The following is a 20,284-nucleotide window of genomic DNA, read 5'->3' as shown; positions in this document are numbered from 1 at the left end:
GGTCAATGTCTTATCAAAGGTTTAAGTAAGTTTCCCAGATAGATTTTTCACCATGTACTGCTGCAGCAGAAAATACTCTTGACTCTCAAATTCCTTCAGATCACTTTATCAAGTACGGATGTTCCTATTTTCTAAATTTGGAATGTTGGGGAGTGGACTCATCTTATAGAATGTATTTAGTGTATATAGCTACTCCTAAACTGGGTATGAGTTACCACCTTAGTGCAGAGGTGTCTGATCAATGGCATCAGTGGTTTGATTGACCTCATCAGCTGCATTAGTGGTGCTGAACTACACCATAAACTAATTTGTCTGAGTAGGGAAACATCTGACAGCTGGCTGAGTTGCACACACCAGCATTACATACAGTTAAAGTCAGCTAAATAAATCCCAATATAAATGTGTAGTCCAAAGTCAACCAGGAGGTCTGGGGACAATCAAGGTGCCTGATTCCCTGTCTCTTGAGGCTCACTTTGAGAACTATAAACATTGTTGTCATGATATCACCATTTGTTTTACACTCATGAGGTGATCCCAGACAGCAGTTTGACATTTAAGGAGAAAAGGCTCAGTTAGTGTTCAGAAGACAGTGACATTTATTTCCATCTGCTTTTAGCCAGCCCTCTCCTAAGGTACTAATTGCCTTTATTGTCATGCCGACCACTGTGCTGTGGTACAAGTGTTGTGATTTATTGTGTTTATTCAGAGTGTTCGATGCTCTGTGCAACCTCTGTGCAAGGACTATTTCTATTTTAATTAATTTATACCCTGGTTATCTGCTTTGCACAGATCTTAGGCTGCCTTCCCCCCCCCCCCCAAGATACATTACACATACCACTGAGGAGAGATAATGAGATGGCTTAATTAACACTGTCATCATCCAACAATGTTGCTCAATTGCAGGGCACACAGATGTTCCTTCGTACCCAGGACAAAAAAAGGGAATAGTGGTCTGTATGTGTTCTGTATGCTGCAACTTAACATGGTGAATTGAAGCCATTTCTGCCCTCTCAGCCTGGGGGGGGGGGGGGGGGGGGGGGGCGGGCAGGGTAAACCATTCTCTAACTTCTTAACTTTGTCTTTTCTTACCATTACAAGTAGGAGGTTGGACGAGTTGGTGGTAAAAACACCTGCACTTCATTGCAAACCATATAAACATAGACACTGCTGCTATCTATCATCTATAAATGTAAAGACCTGTTTGGCGGGTTTTTTTTTCCCTGTGGGGGATCCTTAAGGACTGTTGTTTTCTTCAGTTTTGAATTTATCGTGTGAGTACAGCTGGAACACCTGGCTTGGTAGAAATTGCTCGTTTCCTCAGAGCAGTATTGGTTGGTTAAGGAGAAGTTTGGATCTCAGCCCCCTGTGTTCTGTTTGTTATTCACATGTGAAAGGCATTCAGATGGCTGTTAACTAAAACGATTGACAGATACAGTATGTGTAAGGATATGACTTTTTTTCTTTCTTCTCTAAACTTATATGTCTATTCCTGTCAGTTGTGGTAGACCTCAGTGATGGGAAACAGTGTTGTCATGGTGAAATTAGGTGTTATTACAATGTTTCAAAACACTGAACAACAGTTCCAGTTGGGAGTTTGCCAAACTGCAGTATATATACAATAGTAGTGTATACTACTGAATGGTACATCCTAGTGTTTTCCATAACACTGTACTAACTTCCTCCCTCATCACGAGATACATGAAGTAGGACTTCCACTGTTACTTACTTTTACAAAGTGTATTTTTGACAACAACGTTTGCCAATTATGTCCTTTTTAGAAACTCCAGAAAGGAAATCTGTGTTCTCTCGCTCCTCACTGTGTCTCCAATACTTGTGCTACAACATACTTTGAACGCTAGGGTACTTTTAATTATCTTTATCTCATAGCACTCAGCTTATCAGTTAGCATTGGCACACCTTTTCTGCATTAAAAAATCATCATAATCCAAATTAAAGGTAAGGTTAGGGTAAATCAGGGTCAGCAAAGGACAAATGAAACAGGTTTAACAGGACAGAGAGTTTTTTGGTAGTAAGTGTTGATGCAGAAAGAGTTTTTGGCTGATTTGGCTAATTGGCCTTAGTCTTTAGAGCTGAAAAAGAACAATTGCAGTGTTTTCTAGAGGGGAAAAAAAACAAGCCATTGAGAGGTGGGGTATTTGATTTGTTTAAATTAAGTTACATAGCTTGATATTCTATTCCTTTTCCTGTAAATACCGAGGGGGTCATGGCCTTTTTTTTCACCCTTGATCTAACTGAAAAATACTGGTGTAGGTTCCAAAGTGAGGTAAATTGTGGTAAGTCATTTTGGCCAAGGATGAGTGAAGCTTGTCCAGACCACATATCCCTTTCATGAAGTGTAAAAGAGGTTACACTGAATAAATAGTTCTGCATGTCAACAAGTGAGCTTTTCAACAGAAAAAAAAAACAATAAAAATCTATCAGTGATCCTCTAGAACACAAATGTGAATTCTCATTTTTAGAGTGCGCCAGACAAATTTTGACCTCTGCAATACCTCAAAACAAGCATGCAATTATTTGTTTGTGCTATTTTTTCTTCTTTTTTCTTGTATTTATGTATTTTTGTATAAAATGGATAGTCTTCTTCAACCTAATCACAGAAGCAGTCAAGTACCATTCCTTACAAGAACAGCCCAGTCCAGATTTACCAACATTAGTTTTGATACTCAGTTTATATTTTTCCTTTGATCCATTGAAGTCCTTTCCTTCCCTTTCCCTTTCCCTTTCCCTTTCCCTTTCCTCCCTTCCTCCTCTGCTTTTTCTTTTGCTTTGCCTTTCACTAGTTTGCTTTGCTTTGATTTTTTTTTAAACTGTATAGTACCTCATTGGCCATTGTCTACAGGTCTATTTCTTGTGATTTTTTCTGACATCACTTTAGAAGCTTTGCCATTTCTAGTGTTCTGTCTCAAAATTCAAATTACAACTTTACTTACTTTGCCCTGAGTCTTGATCATTCTTTAAATCACAAACAGATAAATAGAATGGAATGTTTTCAGAGTCAACTCAAATAAAGGAAACCAGAATGAAAATCCAGAGGAACATGAGTAATTCTCATTTACACCCTCAGACTGGAAACAGGCAGCCCGACACCTGGTGTGCTGCTGGGTGACACCACAGTTTCAAGAGCATGACTAGGAAATGAGTAATGATAGGTTGGTTTGCTCTTTTAGGTAACTGTTTGCTGGACCAACCAAGAAAGCACATTGTGGGCCCTGAGGAGCTGCCGGGACAAACGTATGATGCCATTCATCAGTGCAAACTGGCGTTTGGACCCGAATACACAGTGTGTCCCGGTATGGATGTCTGCTCTCGCCTCTGGTGTGCAGTCGTGCGCCAGGGTCAGATGGTTTGTCTGACCAAGAAGCTGCCTGCTGTGGAGGGAACACCATGTGGAAAAGGGAGGATCTGCCTACAGGGAAAATGTGTTGACAAAACCAAGAAGAAATACTACTCAGTAAGTTACCAGCTGTGACCCTAGCGAATTTTAGAAGGCATAATCCTCAAAGGAGCTGATTTTTGCGGGAGTGAAAAGGACTTTATGGAAGTCAGATTGAAAGCTGCCTTATTTTTTTGCATGTAATTGGAGAGTTACTGGTGAGAAATGTAGGAAAAACTGCATGTTTTCTTCTCAAAGTCTTAAAGCCTTCATTCCTGGAAAACTGGGTGAATCTCTTCAGAGTAGGGGATTTGCCCATTCAGTAAGTCAAGTCTCAGGACATACAGAAAGATTGTCAAGGAACTATTCTTAGCTTCCTGCCTTCTTGGCAACAGACTGTAAGATAAATCTATAAATTCAGTTTACAGTCCTTATCTGAAAGGCCTCAGGGCCCTAACTAGTGAAGAGAAAAGTGGATGACATTCATTCAGAATATAATTTCTGGAGCAGAGAAGTTTGTATCTCCAGTGACAGAGCTCTGTTAACTTTATACATCTGAAGAGTCCTGAGGCTCATGACAACTGATAGGTGCACAATTTACAGGGTAGACAGTAACACTGTGTCTTCTGTTATACACATAGAAGAGGTATGGACTTCTAGAGATTTATGAAGATATTTGCAAACTATGAGAGTCATTCATATCAAGCTATAGCCCTTACAGTACCCTTTTTTATGGAATTATATACTTCTACCTGGTATTGCAATACTCTTTCTAGGTAGCCAATTTTATCAGAGTTGCAAACAATATTTGACAACTCCATCTCTTGCCAGTAATTCAGAGTAATACCTACACATCCCAATAATTGCATTTAATTAATCATAGATTAGCCTTAGGAACACATTCTGCAAGCAGAATCCTTTGGAGATAGTTTAAGGGGCCCTACTGGTAGGAAGAGCAAAAAATAAGAGAGCAGCACATGAGACTGGGTGCTATTTCTGGTGCATGTGTGTCTTCCATGAAACAGTCTGAAGGTGACTGTGGAGAGCAAAACCTAGTTTTGCATTTGCATACATAGTGCCAAATGAGATGTCATCAATGCGCAGCTATAAGACAGAAATTTCCTCTGCTGGGAGAAAGAAGGCTCCTAAGATGTCTTAAGTCTGATTAAAATGATCAAGGGATTGCCTTCAATTCAGGAAACATTAGCAGTGACTGCTTAGTGATGTATCACCTTTATTCACACTTGGATGATATCCTTACCTCCCACTGTTACGCACGTTTCAGGCTTCAAGCCATGGTAACTGGGGGTCCTGGGGACCTTGGGGACAGTGCTCTCGTACCTGTGGTGGAGGAGTTCAGTTTGCTTATCGTCACTGCAATAATCCAGCTCCTAGAAACAACGGCCGGTACTGCACTGGCAAGAGGGCCATCTACCGCTCCTGCAACGTCACACCCTGCCCAGCAAATGGTAAGTGCCTTTGTGCCAAAGTGTCTTCATGCCCCAGCTTCTGTGCTCATAGATAGTAAACGCTGAATGTCTACTGTGAAAGGAAACAGCAAAGGTCCATTGTAGTTTCTGCAAAATCTATTTACCAAGGCAACACATTTCATCATTAATACAATGTTGTAATTCTTCCCCCATCCCCACCCTGACGCCATACAGAAAGGACACTTGAGTGAAAGAAATCTCAGTCCTGGAAAACGAACTGTAATGAAAACTTTAGTTCTTTAATGCTTGTTAAGTCATGGGAAGATTTCCAAGCTAAAGCAGTTGAAGAATTTGAAGGCCAGTTCTAAGTAAAGAGGTGATGTGATGTAACTTAAAAATCATGTGAAAATGAAATTGGAATAATAGATGGGCATAATGATATTTGCAATGCGGTCTGAAATAGTCACTAATGATGTGAATAATTCTACAGCTAAATCTTTTCGACAAGAGCAGTGTGAAGCAAGGAATGGCTATCAGTCTGATGCAAAGGGAGTCAAGACATTTGTTGAATGGGTCCCCAAGTACGCTGGAGTTCTTCCTGGAGACGTTTGCAAGCTCACCTGCCGAGCCAAGGGAACTGGATATTATGTGGTCTTTTCTCAGAAGGTAATGTCATCTCCAGTCATGATTTCATGCTCCAGTTTAGAAGTATCCTGTATCTTAAAAATCTTTCCCTACAACAAGGAAAAAGAAGTTAATCATATGATTCAAAGATATAACTGTGTGATTAAATGTAATAGTTTGATCCACTGGTTACCCTTTTGGACCAGAACTGGCCTCTAAAATGAGGTAAGTTTTTCCACTTCTTAGTATGTGGATACATGAAAAATATGGGCCTCTTTATGCGCTCTGCAGTAGTTTGTTTTCAGTAGTGGATAAAGAGGTTTCTGCCTGGAGAGTCATCTGTCATTATGGGATTTCTGGGGGAGAAAGTGTACTAATAGTAAAACAGTAAGTTTTACCCTGAATTATGTTAACAGAGTTCAAAGTAACTCTACAGAGCCAATTAATATAGAATAATTATCCAATTAATGTAGATGTGAACTTGTGGTCAGTTTGTTATTTTGAACTGAAATAGCTCCCACACATGCAGTTTTATGCCTCTAAATATTATGACAGTAACATTTAAATGTAGATAGCCCAAATGCAAGGCTATCTGTAAGTACTGTTATTGTTATTATTAATAAGCTGTGAGATCACCATGAAAGCCAAGGTCATATTAGCGTCTTACAGTGGAGTTATCTGTGATTGCTTTCAGCCCTTTGCTAAATTTTATCTGCTTTTGTGCTGGGGATGTTAGAGAAACTCAGTCTGGACTGTCAGGGTGGGCACTCTGAGTAGGTGACAGAAATAAGTGAGTGGGTTTTGCCAGCCAGATTCACAAAAGCAAATCTTTTCCATGGCAATTTTAACTAACTGTCATTTGATTGCCTAGGTAACTGATGGTACTGAATGTCGACCGTATAGTAATTCAATCTGTGTTCGGGGAAAATGCATCCGAACTGGTTGCGATGGCATCATCGGTTCAAAGCTCCAGTATGACAAATGTGGTGTGTGTGGAGGAGACAATTCCAGCTGCACAAAAATCATGGGAACCTTTACCAAAAGGAGGTATTGATCTTGAGTGTTAGTAAATGTATTTTGTTATGCAAATAGTAACTCAGCTATGTATTTTTTCTGCCTCTAAATGCAATTTACTTTCATTTGAAGATTAAGCAAAAAAAATATGTTGCCTGTGCTTTATTGCACTTTCCAGGTATTTACAGGTGGCATCTTAACATTACCCTGAAAGTGGCAAATAATCAACTGACAAAACACTGCACCCAGTTAATTTCTGACAAAAAGTGACAATGATAGAGGTGAGCACCCCATTAATAGGAAGTTTGCATGGAATAAGACATGATAATCTCACTGCATTAGCTGGCTTGTGAATCCGGAAGTTGGGATCAGAATAATCTGTGTATCTCTGAAACTCATTTCCCATATGATGCTGGGTTATCAAGTGTCATGGTTTAAGCCCAGCCATAACTTAGAACCACGCAGCCTCTCTCTTGCTCCCCCCTCTTCCTCCCTCCTGCTCCCAAAGGGATGGGGAGAAGAATCGGAAGAATGTAACTCCCAAGAGTTGAGTTAAGAACAGTCCAGTAACTAAGGTGTAACACAAACCACTACTGCTACCACCGATGATAACAATGATAAGGGAAATAACAAGGGAAGAGAATACAGCACCTCACCACTGGCCAACTGATACCCAGCCCGACCCTGGCAGTTATCTAACCCTTCCAGGTAACTGCCCCCAGTTTATATAGTGGGCATGACATCCTGTGGTATGGAATACCTGTTTGGTTAGTTTGGGTCAGGTGTCCTGTCTCTGCTTCTTTCCGGCTTTCCCTCCTCCCTGGCAGAGCATGAGCCTCACAAAGTCCTTGGTCAGAGTAAACATTACTGAGCAGCAACTAAAAGCATCGGTGTTATCAGCGCTGTTCCCAGGCTGAAAGTCAAAAACACAGCACTGCACCAGCTACTAAGGAGAAAAATGACTGCTACTGCTGAACCCAGAGCATCAAGTTACATGCTGAGAATGTGTTTTATCTCCTCTAACTTTGAATGACAATGAGAATATCCTACCTGATTTAGTGACACGGATTCCTTGTATAGCTAGTGGAGAGGAGCAGACAGCATTAGGGCACAGCTGTTCCTTAACTGCTGAGAAGCTGAGAGGAATTATACCCTAAAAATACCTTTTCACACTGCTGAGTATATATGGAGCTTAGATGACTAGATTAAATGTCAGAAGCAAACAGGCTCAAGCACGGTATTTGTTATATCCCTTCATGTCCATTGGGATGTCAATCTCCAGATAGACTTATTTTTAAGTCAAAATATTTATGGCAGTTATCCATAAGACGCTGTCCTGTTAGAGTTTAGCTTTTAACTGTAAGAAAGCTTAATACAAGTAAAAGAAAAGGAACTGCTTGCATGGTTTTCCATGACCACACTGAGGGCAGCAGGAAGCTTTGTACTGAGATACCAGTGTCAAGGAAGTCTGCTTTCTCTCTGAACTCTTGTTTCCTTCCCTCTTCAAGTCTTAAGATGCATAGAAAAATGAGGATTTTTAATTATCATTTATATAGATTCCAAGTTCTCAAAGGACTGCTGTAGTGATCTACTCTTAGAAACTTGTATTTGTCAATTTCTACTCAGCATCTGTGACTGCATTAGTGTAAAGTCTTGTATAATGTTCATAAACTTGATTTTGGTTTATATCTTCCAAATTCTTACACAGCATATCAAAAGCTATGAAAAGTTGAAATCTGACCCCAAAAATTGCTTTTTATTTCTATAAATTTTGACATACTGATTAATAACTGTCAAAAATGGCTTTGAGAGTCAATTTAATCTAAAAATAAACATACCTAACCTTCCTCATGGTAAACCAATGATTACTCACCTAAGAATGCCAAAACACCTCTGCCAAAAAGAATAACTTTCTGTCCAAATTTGTAATTATATAAACCGATTCTTTTCCATTTTGTAAATATTGAAATGACTGGGATGTGTAAATGAAGAAGACAGTGTGAAATGTACTTCATGGGATTCAGTAATGATCCTTGTGTTGGAATCCAAGCTCCAGCAAAAATGTTAAATGAACTCCATGAATTTCAGTGAGGCCAGATTTGTAGCATAGATATACCTGGAGAAATTATATTATAATTATTCCTAAAATTACCATCTTACTCCTCAAATCATGCCTTTAACTGAAATCAGAGTGGTCAGAGAGTAAAATATTCATTCAACTTCAATACATTCAAGAAGTCGCCCCACTTAGAAAGTATAATAGTCAACCTGTTAAGTGTCAAGTATGTTCTAACTTGATTTTGATTGAATTTTGGAATGACAAGGATTTAGTTTTTGCTGGAAATACTTTTTGAGACAGTTCCCTTATGCGAGTATGGAAGTGTTTAAGGCCAGGCTGGATGGGGCTTTTTATAAACCAAACTATAGCAATTTATACAGTGTACAGGGAAACTATTAAGAGTACAAGGGGAAACTAGTATTTCCCATTGCAGACAATTGTCATAACAGCATTTGTACTTTTTTTTTTTTAAGCAATCAAAACGTAATCTTCTGGGAACCGCTTCCTAAGAACTTTTTTTAAAAGGTTGTAAAGCCAAATTGACAGAAGTTGGGAAAGTGATAATTAAAGCTGTATATGCTTCTTTGTGCACATGGAGTGTTACAGTTCTTTGTGCTGATTACTAGAATTCTACATCATTGCTTGTAGGTTTTGAACAAATGATTTTGTAACTTTAATATATGTTTTAACAGTTATCTTGGCAACTGTTATGCAAAAATATTAGCACAAGGATGTAGACCAGAGTACCCCCAGCCTTTTTTTTTTTTTTACACCATATTCCTTCACCTGTATGGAGGTGCTAAATCAATAGAGTTTTAGTCGTTCTCCCATAACTGCTGGAAATAGCGAGGGAATAGCACAAGTGTTTAATCTGTGCAGTCTTTACTTGTGCAGCCAAAAATTCTCAAAATTAGCAGTCTGTTCTTTAAACATTCCCAAAGGAGACCCCTTCAATTTCAGCACTGAACTTTTCCGATTGGAAATACTTGCAAAATGGTTTTGTCACAGGTTTAGAAATGATAATACATGTCTCCAAAGTCCATCTGGCAGCTTATGGCTATGTATAGTCTTTAGATTTTTTCTATACAGCGGTAAAGTTAAATAATATACTTGAGATGGCGTTCAAGTTCCAGCACATTTGAAGGTTTTGATTGCTTGTCGCGTTTGGTGGAAGAGTTAAGTATCTTTTTGCAAATCTGAATTAAGATTTTCCATAAGTAGCAACAGAGAGAACTCTGTGATGGTACAAATGAACCATTTGGGTGCACCTCATATTAGACACGTGACAATTAGTCTTTGGCTTTATGTATTTCAAAGTAAACACATTTTTCCTCGCTGATCAAGATTATTTTTAAAAGTTCCCAAGGTACTTCTACCCAGCTGTTACTCTGCTCATACTTTCCTTAATCATCATTATAGCAAAGACAGCAAGAAACAGCTGTAACCAATGCATATCTCATTATCTTTTCCTTGGCAGGCAAAGCATGCATCGTATTTCATATCTCCCACCCTTTGCTGAAATATATAAGCTATCTGTTATTTTTCATTCCTCTTGTATCTGACTCAAGTAAAATTGTTGCTAAAGCTAAAGATTAAGCAATTTGAAATAAGTGCAGTAGAAGTTTCTTCAAGAACATAAAGAGCAATACAACAGACAAACACTGGAACCTGGTTAAATTAATCTTAGATGAGCCTCAAGCCAGATGGGTTCAGGACATGAATTAAAATGAAGAAAAATGTGTCATGCCAGTGACTTAATTAGGTGTTGCAGTAAGACTTGAGGCTTATTTCATGATAGCTACTGAATACTCTTTTTTTCCCCTCATTCAGCAAGGGCTACACAGATGTAGTGAAAATCCCGGAAGGGGCAACCCACATCAAAGTTCGGCAGTTCAAGACTAAGGACCAGAGTAGGTTCACTGCCTACCTGGCCCTGAAAAAGAAAAATGGTGAGTACCTTGTCAATGGAAAATACATGATCTCCACTTCAGAAACAATCATTGATATCAACGGGACTGTCATGAACTACAGTGGCTGGAGTCACAAAGACGATTTCTTGCACACAATGGGACACTCTGCAACAAAAGAGATTCTTATCGTGCAGATACTTGCGACTGATCCAACTCAACACGTGGATGTCCGTTATAGTTTCTTCGTGCCAAAGAAGCAAGAGCAAATGACTAACTCTGTCACCAGCAGTGGCAGCAGCAGCAAAGTACCTCCACAGCTCATGCAACCCCGCTGGGTTACAGGGCCGTGGCTTTCTTGTTCTCGAACATGTGACACAGGATGGCACACCAGGACTGTCCAGTGCAAAGATGGGCATGGAAAACTAGCTAAGGGATGTCTTCTCTCCCAGAGACCATCAGCATTTAAACAGTGCTTGTTGAAAAAGTGTTAACCTGTGGTTATGATCTTCTTTACAAGAGGTTTGATTAAGCCATTGTTGACATACTGGTATTAGGTCTGCCCAGACAGAGAGAAGCAAAGGCTTCAATGTACTTACATAGTCTCAAATTATGGGCAGAATCTGCCTATTTGGACCAAATGGAGATGTGCACTGCTTTAAATAATGTAGGGTTATCTTAATATGTCAAAAAACTAAGTATCAAAGTTGTTACAAGCCCTCTGTGTCTGCAAAAATCCAAAATAAAATAATGAGAAAGAAGAAAAACTAGTGAATGGAGGATCCTGGGATATTTGAAGGTTACAAAATCATCTCCCCTCTTTCACCTACCTCTAATACAGTATATCCTTTAAAAATGTCACATGTACCCATGATACCAGAGTAGCTTATTTTATACTGTTTTGTAAATATCTTTCATTTGGTATGTCACTTTATATCACTTGGTTCTATTAAAAGATCAAAAGACAATAAGCAAAGTAATTGACCAAAGTATATCTGAAGCCCTTGGTCCATTCTTCAGAAAGGGCTGCAGATGTTTTACTGGAAAATGAAGAGCTTGCTACTGGTTTTAAAAAGCTACATCTTTTGGTTTTGACAAAAGGAAACACATTTTCATGCTAGGAGTTTCCTGGCAGCAGATCATTATTCTGTGACAAATACTGTGTTTCCACTGACAATTCTCAGAAGGAGCACTGCAGCAGCTTGCAGACCAGGGACAGGGATCCCCACATGTGCATTGCTCCAATACCAGCACCATCAGCAACTCCTCACCGTGTGTATGTCAGACACACCAACGAGGAGGATTTGGCTGCTAGGGGGGATTTGTGTGCACTTTGCTTGTACACCTTGCACTGGTTCTGGCTGTGTCACTGCTTGGGGTCCTTGTTGTCAATGAACAATAGCTGCTAGTTTCTTCTTTCAATAAAACAAAGGCATACTGTATTTTGTAGAAACTAGTTAGAGAACCAAAAATTACAGGTAAAATAATCAAGTGTCTTCTAACTCAGATATTCTGAGGCTGTGTTCAACTGCTTTCTCTGTTATTTTCACTATGGCTTCCACCTTGAATCTAACAATGTGTAATATAACGACATCTTTTTAAGAGGCTATGAAAGTCAGAAAAAACAGCAAGCAGTTAATATTTTATCACTGTTTTGTCCATCGTGTCTAACTCTGGTATTCATCTTACCAGCAAAAGTTTGTAACTATTTGTCTTTTTGATTGTTTTTGTGTGTGTTCGGGGTTTTTTTAAAGCTATAGAAGGCATTCATGTTTTGTATATCTACCACATTTGAAAGCAAAAGGGATCACTAGGAAGTCAAACCACATCAGGATGTGGAGGACTTGCCCAATATCAATAAAACTGTTTCCACAGTACAGGCATTAGCAGGTAATAGTTTTCATTGGCAGCAACTTCTGAATCCCATTATTGTCTGGTAGAAGTTCTGTGACTGAGGATGGGCATTTCACTGTATGCAGGTGGCAGGAGGAGACCCGATAGCAAGCCTGCTAAAATTAACTTGCTCTTCTATCAGCAGGCTTTGAATTAAGCCCTAGAATAACAGTACCAAAAGCAGCGGTTCAAATATGCTGATAAAAATAGAATTCCATCTTTTATTTCTTTGATCATCCGCACAGGATAGTACGAGGCTGCAGGAGGATTGTCAGACAAGCCTTACAGCTGTAAGTCACCGGTACTTGAGCACTGAAATACCCCAGGGTCTTCTGAAAATCCCAGTCATGAAATCAGTAGAGAAAACGTTGGCCTCTGTAGCAAGAAGGGCAGGTCTGACTCAGGCTGACACAAACATGTTTTTGTAACAGCAGCGTGTTTTTATGAACTCTTAGAAAGCATGTGATGGTTTCGAAACATCGTTGCTACATCTACAAGTGTGAAACCTGGAGAAGCATTTATTTTTGTACTGTGTTCTAAATAAACAATAATAGGGGCAGGGCCTCTTCCTCTGTCAAAATGAATTACCAGCGATTGCTACTAGTCATCTTCAGCTTTCAGAAGTACTCCTATGCAAAACAGTGCATCTTGAGGAAAATTCCCCACTTAATCTCTGATCCCATCCTAAGAACTGAGATCGAGGCTCTGCAGAGATATTTGCAGAGATACGGAAGGATTAAGATTTATGCCTTCTCCATCTATTAATGTAAGCTCCCTTTGAAGTGTCTTATTTTCCTTTCCAGTAATCTAATTTTTATATCTGTATTACATGTGTTCTAGCACCTCTCGAAAAGGCTTATAACAAATAGAAACCATCATTATAGGAAAAATAAGGACACTTCACGTTTCTCGGCATAGACTTAACATTTGTCTTGGCATACAGCTGCAGTATTAAGTGGAATTTGTTTTTCCTGTATTTTATCATAATGCGCAAGAGACAAAATGTGCAAGTATTTGTGTTTGCATCATAGTAATAATTTATTTGATATTCAACAGGATGGGTAAAGCTTTTGGATGCTATTCAGGCTCCAGAAGAGCAATACCAGACACGGGTATAAATTTAAAGCTTCCTTAGATGAAGGGTATTTTTTCATAGAAAGAGTTTATTTATAAAAAAATAGGTAAGTATGAGAACAAACCACTATAGTGACTTTTCCCTTTTCACCAGCCTAGTAATGAAGCAAATTAACATGAGCAAAAAGCAGTTGCCTTTATATGGTGAGAGGGCAAAGGAGACAGACCAAGGAAGCAAGCCTAAAAGTGTAAGATAAGCCAGGCCAGCCTGCTCTAGTTAGCCCTTGATTTTTAGCTGTTCTTTCTAATCAGACTCCAGTTCCAAACCTTGCTTTTGTCGGCCATAGCTATCTCATATAATTGATGATTGGAAAATAGGTGCAAGGTATGTATGTGACCTTGTCATTTCAGGTTCTGTTCTCAGCTAAATTAGTTGTCACTCACACTATTATGTCATTGTTTACGTTACTACCAAGTGTTGCCAAATGTAAAATGCATCTAGAGTGTTGAAACCCAGACTACTGTTTATTTTTGCATAGAAAGAAATGATCCTCAGTGTTAAATTCACTGCTGACTCTTTAGAACGTCTCCAGTGCCCTTAGGTGGAATTAGACCTCTAAGCATTAGTGGGTTTTAGAGCATCTGCTTTTCAAATAAGAGATTCTCATTAGGAAAAAGCCTATCATCTTTGGTTTGACAAGATGTATACAAGAAATTAAATTTAGCTGCCCTCCTGTGGAAACAGTTTTATCACAAGGGGGAGAGGGAATAATCTTGTGAATTAATCATAAATGTTTAAAAAAAAAAAAAGCAACACAGCACTGAAAAAATAAAATAATTTATTGTTTTTACAACTGGTATGTGAATGGATGTAATGAATTTATTTATTCTTATTTAACAAAAATACCAATTGTGCAAATTCTATATTTAAAATGTTTTGCTGTCGTCTCTGGCTCTCTCTTTCTTGCTCTCTTTTAATTTATGCTTCAAATTTGTGTTGAAAGTACGCCTTGTGAGTTTACATAATATATGGCACTGGTTATTTTTTGTATGTTTTTATTTAGAAAGTTTTCTGCATGGAACAGGAGTATATGTGCATACATGTGTGCCCACAGTACAGATGTATATTCGTTTTCTGCTACTATCTTTTTCTTAGAGAAGTTGCAGATTTGTAATTTTATGCACCTCAAGCTCAAAGCTCCTTGTTACACTTCACTCAACTAGCAAATCAAGAGAAAAACCCAGGCCAGCTCCTAAGGAAGTCAGACAACAAACTTGCTTCACATAGACAGATACAATTCATGCTGTGTGCCTCACTGATTTACCACCAAAGCTGGTGCTCAATGGGAGCAAGTTCAGGCTTCTAGTAAATAGTAATCCTCTATATGTGAATGAATTAATCCGAGTTGTCAGGGTGGTGAGTCTTATCTCATGCTTCTTATGTTTAAGTGAAAACACTACAGAGAAACCCATGTGTGCCTGTTTAAAAATATAGCTGAATCAATGTATGATTCAGGTTATGAGGACTGAACCATTAAGAAAGCTACTTTTCCGATATACATACATAAATATGTATATATGGCTATAAAAAGTCAAAAGCCCAATTTGGAAGGATTTGCAATGTTTAACTTCATTGTATTCCAGCTCTTTGCACCACATCAGGCACAGTTAGATGCAGAAAAGCCAGCAAAACATGTTCCCAGTGTTTCCTTAAAAATAACAGCATGTTTGTTTCCACTTTTCATCCATTCCAACTACTGCTGAAATCAAGAGAGCTTGTGTTCGGTCCAGTGTAAGGGAAAAATTGTAGGCAAACCTACAGCTTTTCTGCAGTCAATTTATTTAACAAAACAAATTATTTCTGTAGCCACTTCTCTGTAAGAGCAGTACTACAGACTGCAATCTATTTCAAACTGTTGAAAGTTATCTTGATAATCAGTGCCCACATTCACACCAGTTAAATTCCAGCTCAGGCCCTCTGCCCAGTGTCTGCTGCCATGTGGGCACTACCAAAGACCCAGAGACAGCTACAAGGCTTCAGATGAATCTGTGATGGCCAGAGGGTGACACTTCCTCACTTAAGACCCACTCCAAAATCCCAGGGAATGTCTATAAGCCTTGGATTTGATGATCTATAGGGCAGGTTTTAAAGTGGATTTGTAAGGATGGAACATTAATAATAATGGGTTTTCAACAATATTTTAGGTGAGTGATCCTCTTCATTCTGATGCATACCATGCTGTTGTCACTGAGAAAGATGGAGCCTATAGCAAGAGCCAAAATTAGATTCTCAGAGTATGGGCTGCAGTTTTCCAAAAAAAAAAGGTTGCTAGTTTGAAGGGGTTTGGTCTTTTTTTAATGAAGTGATTGCCAGAACGCATCATTGCATTCACGCTTGTTGTTTGTATCATTTTCAAGAGTTTTTCTATTGTGAGTACACTGGCACTAGCTTGTATAGTAGAGCTACTTCAACATAACTTGTTCTGAGTAAGGTTGTATATACAGGTATTTCTGGTTTGTCATGTGTACCAGTAAAATCTCTTAATGTAAGAAAAATTATTAGGTCCTCACTGCCTCCACAAAATGTAGCTTTGGGGTTTACAAGACATTATTGCAACTGCAAGTTTTCAGTGATAGTGGGGTGTTCCAAATTTTGTATTTGGAACACCCCAAACATACTCTTAGTGTTCCAGGTGAGTCGTGTAAGATCTTCTTTTCAGACACACTATAACAAGCATTTTGATGCTATCCAAAAACAAAACTCACAATGTCATTTGCCCTGTGAGCAGAGGCTCACAGTCACAGTAAGGACACTAAAACCATTTCCACACACATTAATCTTGCGTAGTCCATTTGAAATACATATGGGCACATGTAGAACTTCACTGTGGCTAAATGCAAATGCCTGGGTTTTGTGTGTGCATGTGTACAGATATGTATCTATACACAAATGAGTATTTGGGTCTCCATTACTTCCACTCACAGGGCAAAATAATTAAAACTGGTTTTAGGTATACTTATGTAAATTCAGGGTAACTTCATTACATCATTTGGCTTTGCAGGAGCTGCTTCAGACTTATACCACTTTAAGTGACAGCATAATTTGTCTTTTAACTTATAGGAACTGGTTTACACAATTTATCATACGAACTGTGAAATTTTCAGATAGTTTATTGCACAAAACATATTCACTGACAGTCAAGCATATATAAATTGTTAAAATCCCATCAGATAGAGGAAATAATATACTGAATTCAAGTATGTTGGAGACAGTGTATACTCCTGTTTAGCAATAAATCCATTTGATTTATATTCCCAGGTCATCTGCCTAATATAAGATAAGATAAAACAAGAGAGGTACTCTAGGGAAGACTAACAGGAAAGCACGCATTTGGTTTAGCTTGGATTATTTCATGTGCCTCTTTATAGCATCTATTGGTGTCAGTGTATTCTGGGAAGTGTCACTTTGTGCATTACAGATAATTTGGCTAAAGTCCCAGTACCCTTTGAAAAAAACAAGATGTGCCACAAAACTTTTTTTTCATCCTAATATGTGTCTAATGGAAGAGTTAACATCTTTAGAGCACTACTATGTCAGCCGTTTACATTATAAATAATGTTATTGAAAATACAAATACATTTTAACTGAATTGTACAAGGTCTACACTGTACTACTACACATTGAAGGCCAATTTTTTTTTTGTAAACTACTACGTATGTATAATTTACCAGTTGTAATCTTAACACATTTGATTCTGTGATTTCAGTAAAAGTAATAAACTGTATCATAGGTCCAAAATATTTGTTCTATATGGTATATTTGCAGGCTACTCTTTGCTGTTCATGCCCCACTAGAGATGGATGTGCATAGAGATTGAGCTAATCCCTATATTACGGCATAAATATTCTTTCTATATGTAAACACGGCACTTCAGTTGTGGTGAAGGGGAATTCTGTCATAGTGGCTTTTTGAGTCATGAAATATAACAGGAAAGTGCGGAAGGTGGCATTCGGTGCCCTTCCAGAGCCTTTGACAAAGGCTGTTATTCAGAAAGATGGTATATACCTATATCTCCTGAGCCTCCCCAAACGCCATGAAATCCATGGGATCTGTCCAAAAAGCAGCATCCCATAGTTTGTGGATTAGATACTCAGAATTAGATTCATAATTAGCTATATAAACCAATCTAAGAGTAGCAAAACCCTGCTGGAACAGGTAATGGTGGTATACAATGCATGCAGAAGTGGTGGCACAGTGTATGTGTCAAAGGAAAGGTAGAGCAGTAATTATGGGATTGGGCTGGTGTGGCACATTTGTATAAACACTCCAGTTGAAGCATAGCTCTGAAGATGCATTATTAACAAGATTTACTTTTCTAATATAACCACATTATTATGCATTATAATTCAATTTTCATGCTGATTTCTTGCTTATCCTTTCTCATTCCACAACATCACACTGGAGTTTTTCTTGTTCCCAAAAATGATGTTTTCTTCACAAAAGCAAATTTATCCTTTCTAAATCTTATACCACATGTGTGTCTAATCTGTTGATTGCTGGTATTTTCATGAATTGTGGATTTTGCCTTTCATTAATGTGTTTTTGCGTTATTGGGTTTTACAAATTGTAATACAGAAACAATTTCAATAGGACAAGGAGTAGCTTTTCTTCCTAGATTTTTCAGACAAAGGCAGTGAAGCTTTATAGAACTGCCAGTACCTATAGGGAAGCCCAAGGTCTTCAGAAAAAAAATGCCTGATAATCTGTTACACTACATACAAATCTGCTTGAACCACATTACAAGAGAGCTATCCTGTTAGTGCTTAGTACAGTATATGTCTATATATATGCACAATATTATATATTTGTGATATTACTACTACATAGTGTGTATATATATATAAAGATGTTTCAGAAAATTTTGCTTATACATTTACACTAGATGGTTATAAGACTGGTCACTGCCCATGAGAAAGCATTCAGTGGTCAGCATCAGCAAAGGGTGCAGTGAAGAGCCTTTGCTAGAAGGCAGTACCATTTATGCTGCCTAAAGGATTTAGGGAGATGAGTCATCAGCTATACTCTTCAGTAAAACTGACTGCAGGTTTTCATTCCTCCCTGCACATTTCCTCAGCCAGGATTCTGGAGCAGAGCAAAATCCACACCAACTCCTTGTCTCCTCCTGCCCACCTGCAGATAGAAATAGCAGACATGTAAACTATGCCACAACATTTTGCCTCTTCAGAAACTATACGTAATTTCATGTGAAGAGGGAGACTTCTATTTCCAAGATTCTGAACTTGGAGACCCAAGTCTCAGTTTTAGGTGGGGATATAAGAAGGATTTGATCCAGTTTCAGTCCTCTAGCCAAACTGATCCTTTTTTAAAAAAACCCACAAGTCTTGGAAACCTTGAAACATATCCAATAATTAAACTACAAAACCCTCAAGTCTTTCCACATTGCTTACACCGTTATCTCACTCTCCTTAAGCTGTGCTTTCCAAAGCCTAAAAAATTCATCATACTCAGACCACTCGGCATTCTCAGCTGACCCAAGGATAAGATTGAGGAGTAAATGTGTGGGAAAGATAATTTTACAAAAGCCAAGGAAAAATTACTACTTTCCATGCTTGGGGGACCCAGGGTGGCAATCTCATTGCTTTCCCTTGATTGTTCTGGGGAAAGCATGTCTAAGTGAAAGCACATGGCTGTTTTCTTAAGCAGCTGCTCAAGAAAGTTTTGTTGTAGCAGTCATGTGCAACCTGTGGATAAGCTTATTAAAACAGCCATTGTAGCCATTGCCACTCATAGTCTCACTGCTCTGAGTGTTGTAAAACAAATACAGTAAGACAGGATAGATGAAATTCTGGAGAACACATGTGCATTTAGGTATGGGGGGAGAGAGCTGGGTGCATCAGAAAGTGTAAGGTGTGAGAAGTGTTGCATTCTATAATCTTTATTAGCTTTAATACATTTTGCCACAGGAAGCTAATATGCATGTATTTTTGCCTACCTGTTACTGAGTTCACTGGAGCACCGCTATTTTATTTCTTTCATCTCTTCCTCCATCTCCATGAGACTTTACCTAAAGGACATAAATCTGTAGAATTAAAGCCAGACGCTCCTGCACATCTCTGACTGCGTAATCCTGAGCTCTGCTAAACAGACTCACGTGAGCAGCAACACTTCCTAGTAAGACATGGCTTCTGCCAGATGGGTGGTAGAAGAGTGGTATCCCTTGCCCTTGCAGCTTCCAGGAAAATATGAGGGTTGAGGGAAGAGCCCAGCACTGCCAAGCGTGAGCCATGCTGGCATCAGCTCTCAGAGTGCCATAGAATCATAGAATCATGGAATGGTTTGGGTTGGAAGGGAACTTAAAGCTCATCCAGTTCCAAGCCCCCTGCCATGGGCAGGAACACCTTCCACTAGCCAAAGTTGATCAAAGCCCATCCAACCTGGCCTTGAACATTGACAGGGATGGGGCAGCCACAATTTCTCTGTGCAGCCTGTTCCAGTGCCTCACCACCCTCATCACTTGTCTCGAGGGCTGAAGCTGTCTGAACTTTCAGATCCTGCATGTGTGTAATGACATGCTTATCTCTAGCTCATCTGAGTGCTTTGCACAGGTGTGCATCAGAAATTAATTCTTTTTATAGTTCCAGCTCTGCCAGTTGCCTTTTTCCCCCTTCCACATTTGTGGTGTTATTTTGAGAGAGCGCAGTCCAAATGGATTTTGCAATTTTCACTCTGGAGGCACTGGGCCACACACTCCTTTCAAGCTTTAAGTTGCTGTAGTAGCAGGTGGCGTGCCTGGGCTCTCCGCTGATGGCAGCTGGGTGTTTCCATGGCCATTGACAATTTTGGTTACCTATCTGCTATGATGGTTGA

General features: G+C 39.0%; 1 protein-coding gene across 1 annotated transcript in view; it reads left to right on the top strand.

Moving 5' to 3' along the window:
• ADAMTS5 (ADAM metallopeptidase with thrombospondin type 1 motif 5) overlaps window positions 1-12,943 on the top strand; it is a 43,080-nt gene extending 30,137 nt beyond the window's left edge. Inside the window, exons 4-8 of the mRNA XM_061358976.1 lie at window positions 3,189-3,472; window positions 4,680-4,863; window positions 5,315-5,490; window positions 6,320-6,495; window positions 10,352-12,943. Of these exons, the coding sequence (XP_061214960.1) occupies window positions 3,189-3,472; window positions 4,680-4,863; window positions 5,315-5,490; window positions 6,320-6,495; window positions 10,352-10,922 (1,391 nt within the window). The 3' untranslated portion in view covers window positions 10,923-12,943. The remainder of the gene's footprint in view (window positions 1-3,188; window positions 3,473-4,679; window positions 4,864-5,314; window positions 5,491-6,319; window positions 6,496-10,351) is intronic.
• Window positions 12,944-20,284: the final 7,341 nt, after the last annotated feature.

Source organism: Neopsephotus bourkii, unplaced genomic scaffold (assembly GCF_033783945.1).
Source record: "Neopsephotus bourkii isolate Nb327-2 ecotype Australia unplaced genomic scaffold, CSIRO-AGI_Nbou_v1 NB_962, whole genome shotgun sequence".
Lineage (NCBI taxonomy): Eukaryota > Metazoa > Chordata > Aves > Psittaciformes > Psittacidae > Neopsephotus > Neopsephotus bourkii.
The sequence above is the reverse complement of the archived record's forward strand: the minus strand, read 5'-3'. Positions and strand labels throughout refer to the sequence as shown.